The sequence below is a fragment of the Indicator indicator genome, chromosome 22 (assembly GCF_027791375.1).
Source record: "Indicator indicator isolate 239-I01 chromosome 22, UM_Iind_1.1, whole genome shotgun sequence".
Taxonomy (NCBI): domain Eukaryota; kingdom Metazoa; phylum Chordata; class Aves; order Piciformes; family Indicatoridae; genus Indicator; species Indicator indicator.
In genome coordinates this window covers 11,379,236-11,403,720 of record NC_072031.1, presented here as the reverse complement: position 1 = coordinate 11,403,720, position 24,485 = coordinate 11,379,236, and the positions used below count along the sequence as shown (strand labels likewise).

Here is a 24,485-nt window from a genome sequence, read left to right as displayed (position 1 = left end):
CATGAGCTACGTTTCTACTGCAGGGTAAGAAAAGCTTTGCCTACCTCCAGAGATCCTTCTCTCCCCTCTAATTAGTTGTTATCACCTCAAACAGAAAAATCTGTTGAACCTCCATCCCAGCAAAGCACTGGCTGGTGTAAGGGGCATGCAGCCAGGCAGCTAATTAAGGGCCAGGCCATTGTTAGTGTGCTGGGGAATGCATTAATGGGTTTTGCTGTGCATTGGTCACCTTCTCACAGGTATTTGTCTTGGTCAGCAATATGTTGTGCTATAGATATGGTGATAACTGTGGCTGAAGGCAAAAGGTGGAGCAGGGGCATCTGAGTAAGTTTTGGGACTCTTAAGTTCTTGCTTTTGTGGCTGGTTTGAGCCTGCTTCTGCTCTGCTTCATGTGATTTTACTTGGGTTGATGGCATCTTGGGATTTTCAAACCAGAATCCTATGTTTGTATTCTGGCTACAGGAAATACAGATTTTTATTTTTTATTTTTAAGTTAAGTTCCACTGCATTCCTATTTCAAATCTGCTCTTCTTTTGACTTGTATAAATTGTCATCTGTCTTATATTAGTTCCTCTTGTTTATTGTTTTCTGGGTCTAGCCTTCCTCTTTCCCTCCATGGGCTGTTCTTGACCTCAGTAATATTGGGTTCAAGCTGCAGAGTTCATTGTTCTTTGGGCTGGGTTTTGCTGGGGCTGGTGGTGGTGAAAGGTGGCTGAGTAGGGAAGTTAATTCTGAATTCAGCTGTGTTGCCCAGGGGTGTTCCAGTTTTGCTTTGGATACTTGTCTAATCTCTGGCTGTGCCTACTCTTTCAGATGAGTGAGGTGGGAAAATACCCCCTCAGTGCTCTTCTCCTGAGTTCACAGAATCATTAAGGTTGGAAAAGACCTTTAAGATCATTGAGTTCAACCCTAAATCAACTACCATGACCACTAAACTATATCCTGAAGTGCTACATCTACATGCTTCAACACCTCCAGGGGTGGTGACTCTGACACCTCCCGGGATGGTGACTCTGTCACCTCCCTGGGCAGCCTGTTCCAGTGCCTCATCACTCTCTCAGTAAAGAATTTTTTTCTAATGTCCAATGTAAACCTCCCCTGGCACAACTTAAACCCATTTCCTCTTGCCCTATCACTAGTTACTTGGGAGAAGTGACCAACACCAGCCCCCTATCTCCCTTTAGCCTTCTCTTCTCCAAACTGAACAACCCCAGCTCCCTCAGCCACTCCTCATATGCCATGCCCTTCAGACCCCTCACCAGCCTCCTTGCTCTTCTCTGGACACCCTCCAGGACCTCAATGTCTTTCCTGTAGTGTGATGCTCAGAACTGAATCCAGCACTCAAGCTGTGGCCTCCCCAGGGCTGAGTACAGGGGCACAATCACTTCCCCAGTCCTGCTGGACACACTGGTTTTGATACAGCCCAGGATGCTATTGACCTGGTGTTTATTTTTGTTTCTTGCTTTAACTGCTAAAATGAAGTTGCATCAAGTTTTTATGTTGAAAGCCTTTATGATCTGTTTTTAAGGTGACCAGAAATCACTGCCACATTGGGTGATGAAAGCCTTCTAGAGCCAGCATCAATTGTTCTGGAGCAAGCACTGTTCTGGAGTGATGCTGCATGATAAGAGACTTTCTGCACTCTCAACAGTTTATTTGTTTTACATTCCCCTTGCTTCTTGTTAGTGTTTACTCCTTTTGGCTTGAAAAAAAACCCCATGGAGTAAAGTAATTTGTGTGGAACTTAGGCATGCTGGAAAGATTTCATCAGGCTTCACTGCTGTTTGCTAGAAACTCTGGAGGCTTAGTAAAAGTCTTTTTTCTTTTTTTTTTTTTTTTTTTTTGGTCAGTGCCCAAAAGGTCCAGATTATGATACATTGCCAGATAAAATGACATAAATAAAATCACTGAACTCACAAAGTAATGCCTGGCATGGAGAATGTGTTCCAGCAGTAGGAGTGTCTTGAGCAAGGTGTCCTTCAGCTGGCAATGGAGACCTCAGCTCTCTCCAGGAAGGTTTTTGCACCACCATCCCTACAGCCTGGTTCACTAAATTAATGTTTTTGCCTCCAAACTAACTTGTCTGGTATAAACACACTTAGATGAATGTATTTGCCTGCTTGGTGAGATGTCTTATCTGTAGCCTGCATTGGAACACTCATATATAAGGTTGGAGTCTGTGATTATGTCAGGGTTGGAGATCACTGCAGTGTGTTATCTGCCATGTTCCTGAGATGAGAATTGTTCATGTTGTTTGTGGTGGACAGCAGAAATGAAGAGAAGAGAGGGACTGTGATGTGCTCGAGGAGCTCCATAGCCACCATCAGCCCCAAGCCTTACAAAGGTGTTTGGAAAATCATCCCTGTAGAAGTGGGTGCTCACTCCAGCCAGCAGCCATCTGCCTAGGGATCTGTCACCAGTTCCTGCAGAAGATGTGTGGGTGTAGAGGTCTCACAGCAATGTTTCTTTGAAAATGATGTCAAAAGTGTGGGCAGTGGGGGTGAAGGGGAAGCAGCGTTGGCAGAGCCCTCCAGAAGACAAAGTCAGGAATCCTCCACTGTCCTCCTTCCTGTCCGTGGGCAGAACAGTGGTGTGGTGGGGGCCACAGGGATGCACCAGCCCAAAGGCTTGTGTTGGTCCATAACCCTCTGGCTTGTTCAGATGATGCCTAGAAACTGATTTTTGGCTTTCAACTAAACTCCAGAAAAAGCCTGGGCTGACTTGCTTTCTCAGGGAGCTGTCTTGAGAAATCTCTGATAAGTTATTGTAACAGTGACATTTCAGGGAGACTTTCCCTGCCGGTTTTTTGGATGGGGCTAACTCAGTGCCAGAGTCCTTTGAGTTCTCCTCCTGCCTGGTATTCCCTTTGGCACTAAAAAAAAAAAAAAAAAAAAAGCCACATTTGTACAGTTTTGTACTGTGGCTGTCACAGGAAAGCAGCACACAACCAGCCAAGGACCTACAACTCTTACATCCCCCTTGCTGCATGGTTTTGGGTCTGAGAGAGAGGTGTTTTTAAAACCAGAAGAGCAATAAAGGGGAAGTTGATGCTAATATATGGCAGCAATGCATGCTGCTGGTGGAGTTGGATCTGGGGAGTTGAGGGAAGAGTGCAGCTCTATCCTGGTGTTCCTCAAAGTTTGCTGTGTGAGGTGCTGTTGATGTTGGATGGACACAAACCTTGGATCTAGGCAAGAGAGGAAACACTGAAAGGAAGGTGATCAGGAGGAGATAGCTAGCAGGTGTGGGTTTAACGAAGAAGCTGAGGTCATCCTTTCCAAGGACTGGGTCACTACTGACCCTGTTGTCTCCATCTGCTCCTCTGGAGTGCTATCATCTTCTGGAAGCTGTGTGTGTGTGCTCCTGCATCTAGCCTGGCCTTTGCTTTCTTGACTAGGTGTGGCTTGACACTGTGGAGTAGAGGGTATGCATGTTTAAGAGTCTGAAGACAGTCCTGTTGGTATCAAGAAAATGCTTCAAGGCCCTAGTTGTGATTGGAACCTGTTGCTTGAGGTGCTGTTTACCCACATCAAGAAGTGATGGCTTGGGTATGGTTTGACTCAGTGTCCACTGGAGCTCGATCCTCCTCCATCGGAACCTAAGGATCTGCTTGCAGGATACTCTCCCACTTTGCTGCCATGGCTTCGTCACTGCTGCCACTGCTCTGTGGCCACCCAGAGCTGTGAAGCTCCAGACCCTCTCACTGTTCTTTGTGCCTGATCCTCTGTGGAAGTCAGAGGGGGGGGTTTCAATGAGAAACTCAGGTGCTTTCACCTTGCCTGACTCACATGCTTTGGTCCCATGGTCCTAGGCTGGGTCCCTGGGGCAGCAGTGCTGCACCTTGGACTGCTTTCATGGTAGGAAGCTTGGCAGGTGCCAGACTTTGATTACAGCTGTCTGGAGATGGGAGAGGACTATGTGAGGAGTTAAGCACAGAAACATGCATGAACATGCAAAACTCAACCTATAACCTGGTAACTGGCAGCAATTGGGATAAGTGATGGTGAGCTCAGGTGTGATGTGAAGCTGAGCTGCCTCACCCTCCTGAGAGGAACAGGGTGAGAGTGTGGGGATTGGGGCTGGTAGGGCAGAGCACCTTGTGTCCTTACCGGCATGGCTGGATGTGGGTGGCATGTGGCTGCTGCTGCAGTGTGCTTGGATTGATTTGATTTGACTGGCTTCTATTTGGCAGAGCTGAGCTGTAGTTGTTGGGGTCTCATGTGAGGACAAGAGACCATGTGAAACAGCAAACCCCACCTTTATTTGTGGCTGCTGGTCCCAGCACTGTGCTAAGGGAGCTGTGGTTGATGGGACTTGTACCAGCTTGGGAGTTTCCTTCCCTCTCCTGGGTGGGGACCCAGCTGCATCTGATGAGGCTGTTCATTTAGCTCTTGGGTTTTTATCTGAACAGAGCCACCTCTGGGAAACCAAACAGGTCTTCCCTAGTGTGCTGAGGGAGGTTGGTGGCTGTCCCCATGGGCAGGGGCTGGTAGCAGCCCTCAATAGCTGTTCCTGCTATGCTGGCATAGCCAGCCTGTTAAATATGGATCTGGAGGAGATAGCTTCTTCCCTTGATTTTTATGAGCAATTGCTGTGCAGTGAGAGGCAAGTGTTTGGTGTAATTACTGGGGGGGAACAAACAACTGGGGATAGCTTGTGAGAAAGAAAGACCTTCCCCTACAGCATGATGCAATGGGATGGCCATGGGGATCCCACCTGTGGGGGCTTGGAGGAGGATGGTGTGAGGCGACTTGAGGGAAGATGGGGTTGAGGGCACTTCCCCTGGCAGGGAGGCTGAGGATTTAGTGGCTGACATAGTGACTTGCAAGGAAGCTCTTTCTGCTGGGTCACAGCTGAAATAGCAGGGGCTGACATTTGCTAGTCTGAGTTCAAACAAAGGTCTCTGTATTAACTTTATTGGCGAGGCAGTGCCAGGGACACTGGTGGATGTGTTCTGCCCCTGTCCCCTGCCCTCCTCCAGTTTCTCTCCGTCTCCCTGTGCTTCAGGCAATGCCTCTGCTGAGGAGGAATTTGGAGAGACTTGTGTTTAAAGTGCTTTGTGTGAGATGTCAGCTCAGGGCTGTAAACAGCGTGTGGTTTCACTCAGAGAAAGTACAGAGCTGCCACTGGCAGCATTTTTCCACCGAGGCAAGGGCTGGAAACCTCCTGGCATGGAGAGCTGTGCTGCTGAGCAGTCGTGGCTGTGGAAGGAAAGGCTCTCTGTGGAGCACTCCCACTGCAAAAAGTAAATGAAATAAAATAAAAATGAATACATAGCAAGGTGAGGGAGCAGCACAGTGATTTCCCTGAGCTGTTTGTTTTAATTGTGATTTCTGTTCCATGCAGTGCTTGGGTGGGATTTGCTGAAGAGAGATGAGCACTCACCTCTTCTCTTCATGTGAGCATAGTTTTGGAGATTTCAGGCATATGCAGCTGTCTGTATATTGGATGTATGTGAATAATAGCTGCACTTGAGGTTGCCAATCTGTTAGCTTAATTTATATTTATATCAACAGAAACTAGCACACAGCTCTCTTTTGCTTATACAGTTATTCGATGCCTTTAAAATCAGGGAACTTGTACTTGGTGACTCCTGAGCTCCCCTGCCATATCCTGTCCTGCACTGTCTCTCCTTCCTCCTCTGCTGAACCAAATCAACCAGTCAAATGCAATTCTCTCTTTCCTTCTTGCTTTCAGACCCAGACTGGGCATCCCACAGCCTAGGGATCTTCATCTGCTTGAACTGTTCAGGAATCCATCGCAATATTCCCCAAGTCAGCAAGGTGAAGTCAGTCCGTCTGGATGACTGGGATGATGCTCAAGTGGAGGTATGTGCAGCTGAGGCTGGAAGTGCCAATGAGGTTGGGTTGCTGTGTGTTTGACCAGCAGAGGTGTAAACCAGAGTCCTTTCTAAACAACAACAAATATGACTTCAGAAAACATCTCTTGATAGTTCTTCACCATCAGGGTTGCCCAGGGAGGCGGTAGAAGCCTCATCTCTGGATGTTTTTTAAGTCCAGGCTGGATTTGGCTCTGGGCAACCTGATCTAGTGGAGGACCTCCCTGCCCATGGCAGGGGGTTTGGAACTAGATGATCCTTGAGGTCCCTTCCAACTCTGACAATTCTATGATTCTGTAATTCCTGAATGTGGGAATGAGGTCCATGTGCTGGGTGAAGAATGGAATAGCCATTTCATGAAGAAACTGTCAGGGTTTCATCCTGTGAAAACAGATGAAATGAAATAGAGTGTGTAGAAATTACTAATTTTAAAGAAATTGCTTTCTCCTGTTTCTTACATCACCTCTAGTCTAGACTGGATGGTAACTAGACCTGCCTTTGCCCAGCTCAGCTATTTCTGCCTTTGCCTCACTTAGTGTGGAAGATTCTTAAACTCACATCTTGAAGAACTGAACCCTCACAGTCTAAATTCTCTCTATTTATCTAGATTTGGGTGATGTTGCTAAAGGCAAGCCTACTCAGGAAACCAATCTGCTTTGTCTGTTGGTGTCTTTAAAGGCATGAAGAATGCTATCAGTCACTGATCTTTATCTTGAATGTTGTAGATTTGAAGTTTTTCTGAAAGCCACAGCTCATGGAGTCATGTGCCTTAGGAGGAAAATAAGCCTTTGTGTTGCATGGGTTTTCCTTTCCATGATATTTTTGAGAACAGAATATGTAACTTGAGAAGCTCACAAACATGAAAATAATGGGGGGGAAAAATGCGTAAGGGAAAAAAAAACACTACCACCACCACCAAAAAAAAAAATCAACCACCAAAAATCCCAACAACAACCCAAAAAACCAAACCCAAACAAACAAAAAGAAGAGGCTTTTGGCACTTTAGAAAGTGACTTTCATGAAACAAAGTTTATGAATAGGAAAATAAATGGTTTGGTTTGTAGAGGTCTTAACTAGCCATTCCTGTATGAGATCAGTAGGAAGGGAAAGCTGTCAAGGCAGAGAGAATTCTTATTTATTAAATATTTCAAGCTCCTTTCTGAGGTTGCTGATGTGGCTTTATAAAAAATAAGATTAGAATCATAGAATTGTCAGGGTTGGAAGGGACCTCGAGGATCATCTAGTTCCAACCCCCCCGGCCATGGGCAGGGACACCTCACACTACAGCAGGTTATTCAGAGCCACATCCAGCCTGGCCTTAAAAATCTCCAGGGATGAGGCTTCTACCACCTCCCTGGGCAACCTGTGCCAGTGTCTCACCACCCTCATGGGGAAGAATTTCTTCCTAGCATCCAATCTGAATGTCCCTGTTTCTATTTTTGTTCCATTCCCCCCGGTCCTATCACTCCCTGACACCCTAAATATTATCCTTTGGAAACAAGTGATGTGATCCAAAGCAAAGAGCATACTGTTGGAGACTGTTACCTTGCTGGAGCTGTAACACTTAAAGGTAGTGTCAGGCTTTGCCCTCTTGATTACCTAATTTCTGCACCAGATTCCCTGGGAGCCAGCTTGTTCCCATGCCACGGTGTGCTGCCTTCTGCTCCCATGGGGACCAGTGGGAACTGTGCATGCCTAACTGGGACATGGACCTGTCCTCAGTGTCACATTAAGCTTAGGGGAGCCTTGGCAATAATAAGTATTAATTTCTAAGCCCTGGCTTGCAGGCACAGTCTTCACAGCATCCCTTCTGTGCACAGTCCTGGGGAAACCTCTCAGCAAGTGAACTGAGGCCCCATCCCAAGAAATTTATTACTCCTCAGAAGCAAAAGAAGACAAAGGAAAATACCATTAACATTTTAAAACTGTTTTTCTCTCTCTCTCCTTTGTTTTTTTTTTCTTATTTTCTTTTTTTTCCCTCTTTTTGCAGTTTATGGCCTCGAATGGGAACAATGTAGCAAAAGCAAAATATGAATCTAAAATGCCACCATTTTATTACAAGCCAACATTTCTTGACTGTCAGTAAGTAAATACCTTTGCTGGTAAACAGCATTCATTTGTTTGTGCAGCTGCAGCCTCTGTAATATTTTAGTTCTAGCATGATACTTTTTTTTTTTCCCTGACTTTTTAGCCACAAAGGAGGTTTCATTTATAAAAGACTCTGGAAAAAAAAATCTTTGTTCTTCTGCACACATGTGGTAGAGTTTATACTACGTGTGGGATCTTACTTAATAAGTGCAAGTTGAGATGATGCAGGGAAGTCAATAGTTTGTCTGTTCCCCAGCCTCTTCCAAGTTTCTGAGGCTGCAAAAATGCCAATTTCTACCCATTGATTTCCTCTGCCTTTTCAAATGGTCCTTCTGCAGAATCTGCCTATCAGCTGTATGAGATGCTAGGTTACTTACAATGCAAAAATGCTGGAATTTAGTGCCAAGGTGGTGGATTTTCTGGTTTTTGCCTAAATGAAAACTAATCTCCTCTGTGAAGGCAAGTGAAAAGGAATTTTCATTTCCCACACAGTGCAGGATAAACCTCTCTGGTAAGCTGGGGTAGATTTTCCAGGCCAGGAAGGCTGAGTGGCCAGCATGTGCTGTAGCATCCAGGGAGCAACAAGATGAACTGAAACTGGTTCTGAGGGTCCTGCAGAGTGCCATGAGGGGTTTATATCTTTGTGAAACCAGTCTTTTAGCTGGCTTGGGGAAGATGCTTCATGTGGTGTTTCCTGGGGCCTCGGAAGTGAGGACATGGAAGGTCAGGGCTGTGATTTAATAAGGACTCAAATAGAAAAATAATGCTTCAAAGCCACTGGCTGGAAGAGATGGAGGGGACTTGCCTTGTGACAGTCAAGGACAAAACCTGCCAGCTCCTGCCTGCCCACACTTGGACAGCAGGATTGTTGGTTATCCAAACACAGAGAGGTTTCTACCTTTCTTCACACTCTGCATGACATTGACCCATCCATCTCCAAACACAAAATCCTGCCTCTTTCTCCCCTGACCAGCAGAGCTGGCAGCACAAGGACAGATGTATCCTGTTGCTGCAGGATTTGGTGATCAGAGTTTGATGATGCTTTATCTCAACATCCCCATGGCATCTGCGGTGCCCCCTGTGCATCAGCTGCTTCGTGCCTCTTGCTGTGTGAATAGATTGCACTTCCTAAAATGGTGCTTCTCCACAGACTTGGGTTGAAACCAGAAGTCTTTGGGCAGAGTATTATTCAAGCTTATTTCCTTTGCCTTGCCCTTAGCTTCTCTTTGATATGAGGAAGAATGGTGCCCCAAGTTCTCCATGCTACCCATCTGGGCAGGAGAAGTTGCTAGCTCTGCCAGAAGCTGGGAGGTGGATGCCGTACTTGGTGAACAGACAGCTCTTGTGAACTGTCATGGTCCTGAGAGGATCCAGTACCATGTTTGCATCACTGAGCTCCAAAACCCCAGCAGCTGGCTGTGATGATTTGGGATTTCCATGTACCTGTGATGTTAAGGGTGGAGAAACAAGACTTTTCACCTAGTTATTAGGAGGAGAAACACAATTCTAGGGGATTTTAATTTTGTTTACTCTTAAGTCTCATAGAGACTTGGAAGGGATCTCTGGAGATCATCTCGTCCAATTCCTCTGCTAATGCAGTTAGATGTTGCACTCCAGCCTCAGATATCCTTTTGTCCTTCAGGTTATTCAGGAGCAGAGTTGTGACTGTTTTCTATGACCCAGCCCTGCTCAAGGGGGTGCAGAGCTCGTGCTAGGGGAGCTTGGCTGGAAGTGGGGCAGGTCCCTCTGCAGCTTGGGGTGTCCTGAGCTCTGCACCCACCTGTCCTTGTATGGGCCAGGCAAAGAGGCAGTGAAAGTTCACCCTGCAGCCCAGGTAGCTTAGAGACCACAAGTGCTTGCATGATGTCTGCTAGTGGGCTGGCATCAAAGTCTGTGGCTGGTTCTGTGCTCTGTTGGTTTGGCTTCCTTTGATAATGCAGCTTAGGGTTTGCCACTACGATGTTTTTCCTTCTCCATTCCATGGAGCAGTTGTGCTCCAGGGAGCTTTGCTGAGCGGTGGCTGAGCTCCAGCTCCAGCCCTGTCAAAGCTGTCTGTGGGCACAGAGGGGACCTTGCTGGCACTCAGCTGGTGGCACTGGGGCAGCTGCTCTGTCCACAACCCTTCCTGATGGAGAGGCATCTTGATGGGCTTATAACCTGTGAGGAACAGGAGCAGGAGGGTTTAAGGACTTTTTGGTTTTGTTTCTTTTCTGTTATTGATTTAATGATTGAAGCAGGGCTAGAAGACCAATCTCTGGCTCTTTTGTGCTCCCACCTCATGCCTCTTTTGCATTGGGACAACATTCAGCCTGGATGTCCTGATTCCTGAACAGAGCCTGGAGCTCTGCTCCTGTAGGTGTTCTCTGGACTGGCACTGCTGGGTCTGTGCAATAGCTGCAGGGTGCTTTGGGATAGATGAGACCTCTTGCAGCAGCAGATCTCCTGCTGCAGTATAAGCACCTGTGGGTATATTTCCTATTGGGAATATTGTGAGGGTGGTGTGCCGGGTTTGTATTTTTTCTTTCTGTGGTTAGAGGCTCCCTGTGCCTTCCCACAGATGCATACTAAACAAGAGCAGGGGAGTGAGCTTTTTTACAGGGGTGTGTATATTTAGCTTTCTCCCCGCCTCGCTGCAGGCCACTCACTGCATCAGCATGAGCTGTTCCCAGCTCGCGGCGCCGGGCAGCATCGTGGTGGGTGCCACCTCCAAGTCAGTGCTGGCACTGTGCCGTTGTGTGCCAGCCCACATTCTGCAGCATCAAGAAGTTGGGATGCTTCTAATGACAACAAACCTTGCTGGCCAGCTGCAGTGGCTGGGCAGACTCTTGGGAGCTGCCCTCAGGGTCGGCGTGGCAGGATGCTAACACAGGAGCCACAATAAGGACAGGCTGTTTGCTCATGTGAAGCTTCATTCCCTGATGCTGCTTCTGAAATCTCTCCACTTTGGTGTCTTGAAGAACTTCAAATTTCAGGGCAAGGGAGAAGAAGTGCTGCAGCCCCAGCTTGTCCTTTGGGATTTTTTTTGGGTTGGGTTGTTTTTTGGGTTTTTTTTGGGTTTTGGGGTTTTTTTTTTTGCCCATGATGTTGTGTTTGACTCCTTGGGAAATACGTGGTGCTTGCCTGCAGCATCTGGCTTCTGCATCCTCCAGAAACCACTTTGTGGCTTCCTTGGCTCTGGCAGACACTTGGCAAAGGTTAGAGAAATTGGAGGGGAGCTCTGGAACTGCCCAGGGAAAACTTACCAGCTGCGCATAGGCAAAAAAAAAACCCAAACAACCAACACCCAACCAAAAGAAAAAATCCTCTTCTGTGTTCTCTTCTCATCTTCTGTCTGCCAGAAACATGGCCCATACATCAGGAGCGGTGAGCAGAGCAGCCAGCTTCTGTACCACTGGGGAGTCCCTGAGGCTGAAATGAATTCCAGATGTTCCTGCACCACCGCTGTGTTGGCTCAAAAAGCCTTGGGTGAGGAATTAAAACCACAAAACCCCTCTTTGGATGGTCATGAGTGGTTGTGGCCCAGCTTTGTACAACAGGACAGCAGAGGGAGAGCTGTAACCCAGCTTTTTCTGGGGCAGATACCTTGCAAGTACTGCTTGGTAGCATCACTCCTGAGTACAAGCGAAGGAAAAGGCTTTGCCAAGGAATATGCTTGGCTGAAAACTGATAGGAGAAGACAGAGACAAGCTCTTCCTGGTCTTTTGCAGTAGTGGAAGTACATCCATGTCCCTGCCCAATACTTAGCATCACTTTCTGTTGCCTTTTTTTGCCTGATTCGGGAACGCAGAGCATGGTTCTGCGGAACTGCCTATGAGGCACAATGCATCGCTCTGCTCCTCTCTCCGTGCTTGGATAACCAAGAGCTACATCTGCTCCTTATGCAGAACACTTCACTATACTGGCTGCCAGTGTGTTTGAGAACCTGGGTAGGAAAAATGGGGCAGAATTAAATGGCACGAGTTGTACTGTGTGGTTGTCTTCTCTAGAGTGAGATGAGACATCAGTCAGAGAGAGGATGTATCCCAGTAAGGCTCACATCTTGAGGAGTCATCTTGTCTAGTCACCTGAAGAACAGTTATTAGCAGGATTGTCTCATTCTATTGTGGTATAACTGAAATGTGCAGAGAGAAAATCACCTAGTAAATCCCTGGATTTATATATTATCTCTTTTCCCCCTTTCATTTAAAGTTTTATTTGGTAGAGGAGCTACCAGTCCCACCACCTCAGTCTGATTTTTAAAGATCAGTCTGGTCCCCTCCCATACAGGGGACATAATGATGGTCAAGGATGCAAGCTTTCACCTGGTGTCTTCTGTCACCTCCTTTTGCTAGTACTTGATGAATAAACTTTGATGGTTAATGTCTTGAGGAGTAAAGTTGAGTGTTTTGCTCAGGGTGCTACTTACTCCTACAGGTCTTCAGATTTTTTCACCCATGGCTTTTGTAAGTGCCTGATGTCTTGGGTGTAAAGCTCAAGGTGCTGCAATCTGGCCTCTTTGAATGTCTGCTCTTCAATTCCCAGGTGGTGGAGCATCCTTTGGTAGCTCAGATTGGGAATTGGGCCTGGGGAAGTCTCTGAGCATCACTGCTGTCATCAGCCAAGCGCTTGAGATCTTCCTACTCCTTCAGTTCCAACCAGCCACAGGATCTTCTCTGCCTGTCATTGTTCATTTTCTCTGTGCTGTTAGCTCCTAAGCCTGTTAATTCCTATTGATTCCTTTAATTTCCAAGGGCAATTGCTACAAGGTTAAGCTGGTACCCATGCAGGCTGTTTCCTGCATCCTTTTAATCGGTGCTGAACCATTCTGAAAAAAGTCTTGTGGTGAGCTGGACCGTGCATGTAAAACAACCAAATGGAGGGGGGGAAAAAAGGAATCAGTTAGCATTTTAATTGGGCATGTTACAATTTTACATGCTCAGATTCAGCTTCAGCTTCCCCAGATCAATAATGCAACATTTTTATGCCTTGTTAACCAAAAGAAAAAAAAAAAACAACAACCCATCTTTTATTCTCCTCCAGAAGCTTGCTGTTGGAGACTGGTCCTGGGAGGGGGTGGGTGGTACATCACTCCTGAGGTTCTGCAAGCCAGAGTGGTGCACAGAGTGCCTGGAAGAAGCTTCCCAGCTGTCTCATGTCTCCAAAAGCCATTTAAAGGCAAGTCCTCACAGTGAGGACTTACCAGATAGGAAAAGGTGGAGAGTATGAAGCTAGACAGGCTTTTAGTCTAACACTGCAGTGGCTCTACTTGCAGTCTCAGCCAAAATTTGGACTTGGACTTAAAATTTCATTAAAAAAAGGGAAAAAAATGTTTGACAGAAACTTGGCACGGCTGTGTCCACAGAGCTGCCTGTGGGAAGCAGATTGGTTTTAGCTGGAAAAACCTCTGACAGATTCCAGAAGCTACAAATTTGGGGTTTGGAAATGGCATTCCTGGATGACTTGGATTGCTTTTGTCTTTGTTGGACTTGATGGTTGCCCACAAAGATGCAATCAGAGGATAGTGGTGGATGGTGTTTGATGTCTTTTGGGCCACTTTCACCTCTGACTGGGGGGTTCTTGTCTGTGGCACATCTTCAAAAAGCCACTGCAGCTGTGGTGTTTGCACCGCAGGCTGTCCTAGGAAAGGCACCCAGCTGAGGGACTTGGGTAATGACAAATTGGAGGCTACAAATTTGGCAGGCCAGCAGTCCTTCAGAGAGCACAATGAAGCCACAGTTTGATACTGAACTGCTTGAACAGCTTTTCCTGTGGTGTTTTCTGCTGCGAGCAAAAAGATTTCCAGTATGTGGGACCAAGATGAAACTGCTCCACTGGCTTCTTCTGCAGCCTTCCTCCAGACCCTTGGACAGAGAGCACTTGTTTGCTTTCCTGGCCAGCCACATGAAAGCAAGTACCTGAAAAGAGATTTGGAGCTCCTGGAGACTTGGTGTTAGCAGTGCTGTGTTGACCTCTGGACCTGCCACCTCCCCAGTGCAGCCCAGTCCTTTCTTTTTTTTTTTTTTTTTAATTCAGAACATGTTGGAAATGTGTTTTTTCCTCAGGATTTTGGGAGTTTGGGTTTTGTTTTTTGTTTTGTTGGGGTTTTTTTTTTGGTGGTGTTTTTTGTGTGGGTTTTTTTTGTGTGTTGGGTTTTTTGTGTTTTTCTTTTTTTTAATTATTATTATTATTCCAGATTTTTATCTTGATAATTACAAAGACCTTTCTGTTCTAATTGCCAAAAAATGACACATTCCCTGTAACCAGCAGCCTGGCAGACTTTAGGTGGGCTGCTAAAGCTTTTGGAGTTGATTCCAAAAGCTGCTCATCTCCACAGTTTATGCACAGGAATGATGCACTTATGTTTTTCTAACCAACAGGAATGGTGTATCTGGTCCATTATCCCATCACCAGAAATGCAATTAAATACCATGAGGCTGTCCTTTCTGTTCTCAGAACCCCTGTTGAAATCCAAGAGGTGGTTTGGATGGAAGGTCTTGTATTCAGCATGTGATGTCCACCCCAGGTTACTTACATACATATTCGAATACATTTCAACTGAAACACAGCCACAGATGTTTCAAAGGCCTCTCAAGGCATACTTAACAGTGAGATGGAGATCAGGTCTGAAGTCCACTGAAAATGATGGAGAAGACTGTGTATGGCTTGAGGGACCTCTGGATGGTCCCTGCTCTGATGCCAGAGATGCCAGGACGAATTCCTGCTCCTGTTTAAATTCATCTAAGCTTTTCCAGTGAAACTGGAGTCTAACACCTGACTAAAAAGCATCTTTTTAAGGGCAGAATTGCCTCCAGTCTATGGGAGTGAGCCTGGTCAAGTCCCTGCTCAACCTCTCTGTTGCACTGGAAGGGAGGTGCTGGGCTCCTTGTCATCCTTGTTGGGTTTTCCTTTCAGTTTCATTTGGTGGAGTTGTTCTCTTTTCTATAAATAACCACTGGAGCAGAAGCTGCAGCTATTGGCCTTGCAATGAGTTGTCCTGACTGTGGGCTCCTCTTGGTGTATCATGGTTTCTGGGAAATTATTGCTGAAAGAGTCTGGGTTTGTGATGGTGGGGAAAGGGGAAGAATGGCTGAGCTGTCAGAAAGTGCTTTCTGTGAACTGGGGAAGTGAAGAGGCTGGAGTCCTGTCTGCGGTGGGAATTGCTACTAGAGCCACTCATGTTCTGACCTACATGCTGGAGAGGTTCTTGAAAGCGTTTTGCAGCTTCTCAGGGATACCTCTTTGGAGAAGGTCCCTCGTGGCTGCCTGGTTTGAGCTCTCCTGCACAAAAGCAGTGGAGATATTGACCCACTGCTGTTGGCAGTGCCATGGGAGATCAGTCCCTGCAGAGCGATGTTCCCCAAGGTGTGAGAGCAGCAGAGTGTGGCTGTTGTATTTGCATTATACACTCAGAGTGTTTTCCCTCTGCTGCACATGGACCTTAATTGATGCTCTATTTAAAGATTCCTACTGGAAGGCTGACTTCTAGCTGCAGCTCCTGCTGAAGCCACTGAAGTCATCTGGAGCTGAGGGTGGTGTGAATTTGCTTCCTTCTAGTTAAATCCTTAATCATCCTGGTCAAAAGATCCAAGAGTGGCTATGGTGATAACAAGCTGCAACAGCCAGCCTGGAAGCATTGCAAGAAGGGGAATGAATTTAAGTATTAGTGTTGATTTTTATGATTACCTTTTGGTAGCTTTGTTGATGAACTAGCAGAAGTACAGAAACAGGTAACAGTTTGTTACTTTTGGGGCCATCAGTCTCCTGCATTTGCAGGCTACTGGGTTATGGTTGTCAGATCCAGTAAGAGCACCCTGCTTGACCCTGAAGAGCTCCCTTACACACTGGTACAAAATGCATCTGAACCTCCTGAGCTGTTGGGTTATACTCAAATGACAGCACAGCACAGGGTGACAGCAGAAAGGAGATGGGTGTTCATCTTCAGAGTTCACAGTCAAACTTGCAGATGTGTGTGTGACAACTAAAGATCAGTCATGAAAACAGGAACAGAAGGGGGAAAAGCAGAGCTGGTGCATTATTTTTGTTACAGCAGAAGCTCACAGTTGAGTTTTGGGTAGAAGGATGCTGTGCTGCTCCCTGAGCCTTGAGGGAGAAGGCTGGTGCCCCAGTCAAGCAGATGAAACAATGGGTGGGACAAAATATGTGTAATTATTTCTTCCTTTAGTGCCAGGAGAGCGATTACAGCCACAGTTCTCATTGAATAGTGTCTTGCAGGCAGGATGAATGCATTTGCTGTACCTGCAGATAAATTTTCATAAGGAATGTTAGTGAATTTATCTTCTTTGAGCATTTCTGGAATGTGTCTGCTGAAAAGATGGCATTAAATTTGCATATTCAGCAATAAAGAAGAGATAATTAAGCCCCATCAACCGTTTTCATTGGCAGAGAAGTCAACGCAGGGAAGTGTGATGAGTTTTACAGAGCATGCCCAGTGCTGGTGGATCTCTCACTGTCATCAGTGGAGGCCACTTGAAAATGTCTGCTGTGAAGCTGGGATGACACATGCCTTTATTTCTGTGTGTGATTTCTGCCTGCTTGAGCTATTTAAGGTTCTAGGGCAATTAAGAACTAAGTGCAGTTAAAAATGGTTTGAAGCAATTTCTGGCAGGGACTAGATCTAAAAGACTTCATTAGTTCCAGCATTTGTGTGAAATAAAAGGTGGGGGGGGGAAGTATTTATAACCTTTGGGGTTGGTTGTTTTTTTTTTTTTCCTTTTTGAAAGTTAAAATCTTGGTGTATAAATCATTGGTATCATTCCCAACATGAGAAGTAGAGGACTTTGTCATAGGCATGTTTCTTTTCTTAGATTTAGCAGCACAGGCTGTGAATTTGGAACAGCTCTGCCAAGGTGGGTTCTCACTCCCCCCCTGGTGCTTGGGTCCTGTGTTCCACAGTTCTTGTATCCTTACCCAGTTGTGTTCTTCCTTGGTCTTTTTGAGGCTGGTTCACTCTTCACACCTTTGGTAGGATGAAATTACCCCCCCAACGTAAAATTGCCAGACCAGCTCAGTTGGAAGCAAATGAAGCTACATTAACAAGCAAACTACAATCTAGAAACATGAAATGCAATGAATATGTGCAAAATATACAATATTTGGATGTATTTACAAATTATAAACGACACAAGAACCCCCCTGGACAGAAACAGGGAGCTACTAATAGCTTCTTCCTCTCTGCCCTTTCCCCCCGGTACAGGGGGAAAAAAGGGAAGAGCAGAGTGTAACTTGTTAGTACTTAGCCACAGCAAGAATGCAGCCAAGGTTAACAACAGCCAAGCAAAAGCCACCAGCTAGAATCAGCTAGAGCAAAGAAGCTGAGAAAGAGTGAGTTTATACAACCAGCTTTGTGTTAATTATCAGATCCAATGGGATTATTTAGACCTTATCATTATTTTCCCTTTACATCCAATGGTAATTTATTTACATTCTACCACTTTCTACTCAATCTGTGGAAAATTTCCTAGGCACCAGCCTACAACTGTCCCAACATCCCTTCTAAAAAGCTGTCTAGGGCCTGTGATATGTCCTGTGTCCCATTCTGAAGTATTCCCCTTGTTCCTAGTTAGTGAACTGCAAGGCACCCTGCAGCAAGCTCCACGGTCATCGAGTCACAAGTGTCACCCATCCTTGGGCTGGGCTTCCCCTTGCCACTGCAAGTAGAAATTTGAACCTGACACTTCACAAAGGTCCCTTCCAACCCAGACCATGCTATGACTGTATGAATTCTTTTGAGTGATGTTCCACATGTGACAAGGAGACAATATCCCTGCAGCTTTGCCTGCTGAAAGGCCATCACATCCATGCAGCACACAAGGCATCCCCAATTTCTGCTTCCACATGGCTAGCTTCAGGGCAAAGATTTTTTTCTTTAGCATGTAGTTTGTTAGATTTTTTTGTTGATTGTTTTTGTGGAGGTTTGTTTGGTTTGGTTTTGGTGTTTTTTTTTGGTTTGGTTTGGGTTTTTTTGTTTGGTTTGGTTTGGGGTTTTTTTGTTTGGTTTGGTTTTGGGTTTTTTTGTTTGGTTTTGTTTGGGGTTTTTTTGTTTTGTTTGGTTTTGGGTTTTTTTGTTTGGTTTGGGTTTTTGTTTGGTTTGGTTTGGTGTTTTTTTGTTTGTTTGGTTGGTTTTTTTGTTTGGTTTGGTTTTGGGGTTTTTTTGTTTGGTTTGGTTTTGGGGTTTTTTTGTTTGGTTTGGTTTTGGGTTTTTTTTGTTTGGTTTTGGTTTTTTTGTTTGGTTTGTTTTGGGGTTTTGTTTGGTTTGTTTGGGTTTTTTTGTTTGGTTTGTTTGGTTTTTTTTGTTGGTTGTTTGGGGTTTTTTGTTTGTTGGGTTTGTTTGTTGGTTTGGTTTTTGTTGGTTGTTTGGTTTGTTGTTTGTGTAGGGGTTTTTGTTTGGTTGGTGTGGTTTTGGGACTTTTTTTTTTTGGTTGGTTGGTTTTGGGTTTGGTTGGGTTGGGTTGGTTTTTTTGTTTGTTTAGTTGATTTGGTTTTGCGTTTTTTTTGTTTGGTTGGTTTGGGGTTTGTTTTTTTTTTTTGGTTGCTTTAGTTTTGGGTTTTTTTTTGTTTGGTTGGTTTTGGATTTGGTTTGGGGTTTTTGTTGTTTGGTTTGGGGTTTGTTGGTTTGTTTGATTTTGGGTTTTTTTGGTTGGTTTGGGGTTGTTTGGTTGGTTTGGGGGTTTTTTGTTTGGGGTTTTTTGTTGGTTTGGGGGTTTTTTGTTTGGGGTTTTTTGTTGGTTTGGGGTTTTTTGTTGGTTTGGGGGTTTTTGGTTTGGGGGTTTTTGGTTTGGGGTTTTTTGTTTGTTTGGGGTTTTTTGTTTGTTTGGGGTTTTTTGTTTGTTTGGGTTGAGGTTTTTGTTTGGTTTGGTTTGTTTACTGATCCCATTTACTGAAGAACGGAGTCTGAGGAAATTAAGTTTAAAATCATTCATATAGTGAGGGAATTTGGTACAGAGGCTGATGGGGTGGGTGGGAAGAGGCTCTTCTCCTACACCTGTGATTTGTATTAAATAAGTTTCCAATAAGAACAGGGAATGATTTATTGTTGTCCAGCAGTAACCAGAAGAAACCCTCGACTCCAGGCTGCACAGTGCGATTTTTGGGAAGACTTTTAAATCACACTTGTATTTTGACTGAAGAATTAACTGTTTTGGGATTCTTTCTTGTATTTTGCACCCTGCTTCCTTTTCTCTGTGTTTCTTTTTATTTTCCAGACTGCTGCGGGAGCAGTGGATCAGAGCCAAATATGAGCGAAAAGAATTCATTCACAGCGAGAAGCAGGAGCCTTATTCTGCAGGTAGTGAAAGACACTTTTGGCAGATAACTTTTTTCATGTCCAGCACCTTCCCTTTTTTTTTTTTTTTTTTTGTCAGTGTTTATATGTTCTTTATATTGAGCATTGATCCTATGTGACTGTGTAGGAGGACAAAGAGTAAACTCTTGGGAAAGATCCCTCCTGGCGTTCCCTGTCCTTGGTGGGGAATATTAGGAATTTTAATACCTGATGGAAATATAAATCACAAAAATGATCAGGGGGTTGGAGCACCTCTGCTAGGAGGACAGGCTGAGGGAGCTGGGGGTGTTCAGCCTGGAGAAGAGGAGGCTCAGTGGAGACCTAATAGCAACCTTCCAGTACCTGAAGGAGGCTACAAGAAGGATGGAGAGAGACTGTTTATAAAGGCCTCCAGTGGTAGGATGAGGGGCAATGGCTTTAAGCTGGAGAAGAGCAGATTTAGACTGGATGTTAGGAACAGGTTCTTTACTATGAGGGTGGTAGAACACTGGAACAGGTTGCTCAGGGAGGTGGCTGGGGCTCCATCCCTGGAGATACTGAAAGTGAGGCATAACAGGGCTCTGGGTGACCTGGTCTAGTTGAGGATGCCCCTGCTGACTGCAGAGGGGGTTGGGTTAGATGACCTTCGGAGGTCCCTTCTGACCCAGCCCATTCTATGAAATCAGTTATGAAGAGTCTTTCTGTTGACTTCTGTGGGTTGTGCACCACCAGCAAGTCAGATAAAGTACCAGCGAGTTCATTTCTGGTAGCAGGAGACATGAAGCTGGATTGAAATGGAGATAAAGGTGTTTGTCTCATCTCTTGCTTTGGAGAGATGAAGAAGGATTATTAGCATGGCTTGGTTAATGCTAGGTAAGTGTGCCAGGTCCACCACTGTTACCAAATCTCTGTTGCTGTCTTTCCACGATACTTCAAGTGCTGTCAGTAGTACTTGACCACCTTTGATCTTTCGAGGTCCCTTCCAACCCCTGACATTCTAACATTCTGTGTGAACAGGCTGCCCAGGGGGGTTGTGGAGTCTCCTTCTCTGGAGATACTCAAAACCTGCCTGGATGCATTCCTGTGTGATCTACTCTAGGTGATCCTGTTGTGACAGGGAGGCATTGGACTGGATGATCTTTCGAGGTCTCTTCCAACCCCTAACATTCTAACAAATGCAGAGGGTTTTGCAATTGCAAAGGACCAGAACATGTGGGGTATAGACATGCTGGAAGGTGTCCAGAGGAGGGCCACCAGGATGATCAGAGGGCTGGAGCACCTCTCCTATGAGGAGAGACTGAAAGAGTTGGGGCTGTTCAGTCTGGAGAAGAGAAGGCTCCGAGGTGACCTTCTTGTGGCATTCCAGTATCTGAAGGGGGCTACAAGAAATCTGGGGAGGGACTTTTTAGGATATCAGGTAGTGATAGGACTAGGAGGGGAATGGAACAAAGCTGGAAGTGGGGAGGTTCAGGCTGGATGTGAGGAAGAAGTTCTTCCCCATGAGAGTGGTGAGAGCCTGGAATGGGTTGTCCACGGAGGTGGTTGAGGCCCCATCCCTGGAGGTGTGTAAGGCCAGGCTGGATGAGGCTCTGGCCAGGCTGATCTAATGTGAGGTGTCCCTGCCCAAGGCATGGGGGTTGGAACTAGATGACCCTTGTGGTCCCTTCCAACCCTGACTGATTGTATGATTCTATGTGGCAAAGCTGACTGCAGCTCTCTCAGCATGGTGGGCAGAGTGCTGGTGGCCTTGCAAAGGGCTGGCACAGCATAGGAATGGGTCAGATGATGTTCCTGTAGCAGGGCAGGCTCTGAAGAGGAGATGCAGGGCTTGACCACGTTCCTTGTGTGGCTGCACAAAAGGGCATGAAATTAGCTGGGTAGTTCTTTGCTATGTGTAAGTGGCATTTAATTTATCCTGCATATTAAGTAGTTGACACCAGCTATGTGCTTGGATGACTCTGGGATAATTTTATTAGCAAAGGCCATGTTGCAGATGAAAGGTTATAATATTATTTTCGTGCTGCTTTTCAAGGCTAATAACAAGCAGGTAGCTCCAGCAGTTTGCTGTTATTAAAACCCCAATTAAACCCTTATCTGCTATATTCTCAATTTATGTTTAGAGCATTTCTGCTCTGCTATTTTGGATACATGAGACAGGCACATACTGTGTGTGGGGTATCCATATTCATGTACAGTACATTATGCACAGTTTTATTTTAGGTTTTTCCAAGCAGTCCTCTGGAGTTGGATGTGTTCTATTACCAATAAATAGCTTGATTTCTTAGATAGTTTTGCAATCTATCTGCCAGTGCTTGTAGAACATTCACCCAGGAATAATGTTTTCAATTATGCCATGCAACTTCTAGATGTAAAAGCTTGGATTCAACTTGGTACTTGTGGCAAATGCATAATTTTAAGCACGATTAGTCCTTTCAACTCCCAGAAGAGCTTGTACCTGGTTAAAGTGAAGTAGATGCTTCAGTGCTGTGTGGGAAGAAGGGCAGAGTGTTCTGAGATCTCTGGAAAAAAAAAAAATATATATTCCAGGAAGAGTTCAAATGGGAGTTTATTTTAGCAGCATGTTTTGTAGGTGTTCCGCAGTAATATGGCTGCGGAATATTTTGCTGCATGGGGAAGCAACAGGTCTGCTCCCCTCTCTTTGAAGTTCAAGAGCCATTAAATGCAATCACAGGACAGAGCTGGTTGGAAGAGACCTCAAGGATCATCCAGTCCAACCTTCCACCCAGCACTGAAGGGTCAACCCTCCAAGACAGGCTGGAGCTTGGTGCTTGCAGAAAAACCTCAGCCGCACCAACACATCCCAGCTCTGCCCTTCTCACTGCTTGCAGAGGTCAATACAGCTTTGTGGCCACACCAGTGGCTTGGAGGATGTACCCTGCATGGGGTGGACCTCCTGTGCCTGATAATGCCTGGCTCATCATGGTTGGGAACTACAGAGGATCTGGGCCATTGCTTTCCACTAATGACCTCCTGAGCTGCCTGTGACTGCACTGAAGTGGGACCAACACAAGGACACCCTCCTGTCCACTCCACATCCAGTTTGTGTCTCACTTGAATGTATGTACATCTCATTCTTTCTAATGCTTTCTTACACATTTTTTTTTCTCACCATTCTGGATTCCCTGGAGGGGTGTTAGATTACCAGTTTCTAAGCATGAAACATTTTGTTGCTAATAGAGACGTCGTTATCCATTTTCTCATGTTTGTTGGAAGATTTAATTCCATTTTCCAATCCCAGGGGCAATTTTGCATTCTGATATTTGCTCAATAATTGCATTAAAAAAAAAAAAACTAAGAAAATGCTATCTTTGAATAAGTTTGACTAACATCCATTTCCAGGCAGCATGACAAAACCCTGGCCAGAAATTCAGCGTCTTTCAGAAAATCCTTTGGGGAGAGACTGTCTGGAGCCTGTAAATGCCAAGCAGAAGCTATTACAGCTGAACTGACAGACTTGGGAGACATGAGTCTTGGGACAGGAGTGTCAGACATGCAGGTCAGAGCAGAGATAGTCATGCAGAGAAGCCTGGCAGGAGGATGTGGCAAACTCTTGAGCTGATGGTGAAGAGTATAAATAAGAGACAGTGTGGGATGCAAAGGCAACAGTTGCCCCAAAAGGTCTGGCTAGTTCCCAGACCAGTGGGAAATGTCTGCATTGTGACATACAGAGTGATGGGAAGCAGCAGAACCAGAGTCATAGAATCATTAAGGCTGGAAAAGACTTTAAAGATCATTGAGTCCAATCGTAATCCAGCTACCATGAACTCTAAACTATTCTGGGTCTTCTTCTGAGAAGGCACCAGTTGCAATCAACTGAGCTCACCTCTGTGCTTGGTGGATTGAGCACCAGCACTGGATGCAGTACTTCAGGTGTGGTCTCACAGGAGCAGAGCAGAGGAGCTGAATCACCTCCCTCGTCCTCCTCGTCACACTTTTGATGCAGCTCAAGACACAGTTGCCTTCTGGGCAGCAGTCACACACTGCTGGCTCATGTTGAGTTTTCATCAACAGACAACTCCAAGTCCTTCCCTTTGAGACTGCTCTCAAGCCACTCCTTGCCCAGCCTATATTTGTGCTTGGGATTGCCCTGACCCAGGTGCAGGACTTGGCACTTAGCCTTGTTGAACTTCATGAGGTTGGCCTGTGCCCACCTCTTGAGGAGAGGAAACAAAGATACTTGGCATGTGCATAAATCCCTGGTGTGGGCAGTGCTGAGCATTGAAGCCAGCTCTTGAGCCTCACCTTGAGCCAAGGCTGTAGATCCATGGGTGTTGGATTAGTCCAGCATCAGCTGTCCCCTCTCAGGGATGTGCTGTTACAGGTGTAGCTGCAGCTGCCCACCCTCGGTAGGAGACTGTAGTGGAAATTCCACGTAGAGAATTTCTTGCGCCCCCGGGAAGCCTTGGAGCACAAGCCCTGTGCTGTTCACAGCTTTCAGCTCCTGTGCCCACAAGTTAGTTTTTCAGACTCTGCTGGCTTTGTTTCTCCCGAAGAGCTGTGGTTAATGAGTATATTAACAGCATTGATTTTGGTGTGAGGAGTCAGTTTGGATTCAGGTAGTGCAGGGAGATTAGTGAGGGAGTGATTAAATGTTTCGGTGATCCACCATCGATTCTTAGATGCACCCTTTTATACAGCTGAGCTCTCAATTCAGCTGTAGTAGGAGAGCTAAATGATAGCCAGACTTTATGAAGCAAAACATTATTTACACCCCAGCAATCCCAATTAACAGCGTGCTCCCTGTCCCTTCTGCCAGCGATGTGTTTGTTGCACAACAATAATACCGGGTTGCACAGTATTTGTTTGTTGCACAGGATAATACTGGGTTTAAGACCCTCCCATTACTGTGTTCCTGGCTGGTTCTATCCCTTCTGATAAATGAACTGGCTGAATTACTGTCAGTCTCCAGCTAATTATCCCTTTTAATGGAGTTTAATGGGACACTGGTGCTGCATTCCCCTAGCAGTGGAGGATGGTGGTAATTGCTGTCCAAGTCCAGATCTGAATCTCAAGGCAGTTGGGAGGTTTGATGATTTTAAAAAGATTTTTGATGCATTTTAAAAAGCTTGCACTTTTTTTTTTTTTTTCCCCTGCTGCTGGGCAGCAGTAACTGCAATGCTTCCCAAAAGTCCTCCTGAAAGTTAATTCCTTTGGGTGCTTTTGATTCCTCTTAATTAAATGGATTTATTTTAACCAAGGGAGACATGGAGGAAACAAAAGGGAATAGTGTTTGAAGGGCTGAAGAACTCTAATGTTGTAAACTGGTCAAGGTGCAGC

General features: G+C 45.6%; 1 protein-coding gene across 1 annotated transcript in view; it reads left to right on the top strand.

Annotated features, from left to right (window-relative positions):
- ADAP1 (ArfGAP with dual PH domains 1) overlaps positions 1 to 24,485 on the top strand; it is a 68,114-nt gene that overhangs the window by 6,000 nt on the left and 37,629 nt on the right. Inside the window, exons 2-4 of the mRNA XM_054390980.1 lie at positions 5,698 to 5,828; positions 7,830 to 7,921; positions 19,129 to 19,211. Coding sequence (XP_054246955.1) covers positions 5,698 to 5,828; positions 7,830 to 7,921; positions 19,129 to 19,211 — 306 coding nt within the window. The remainder of the gene's footprint in view (positions 1 to 5,697; positions 5,829 to 7,829; positions 7,922 to 19,128; positions 19,212 to 24,485) is intronic.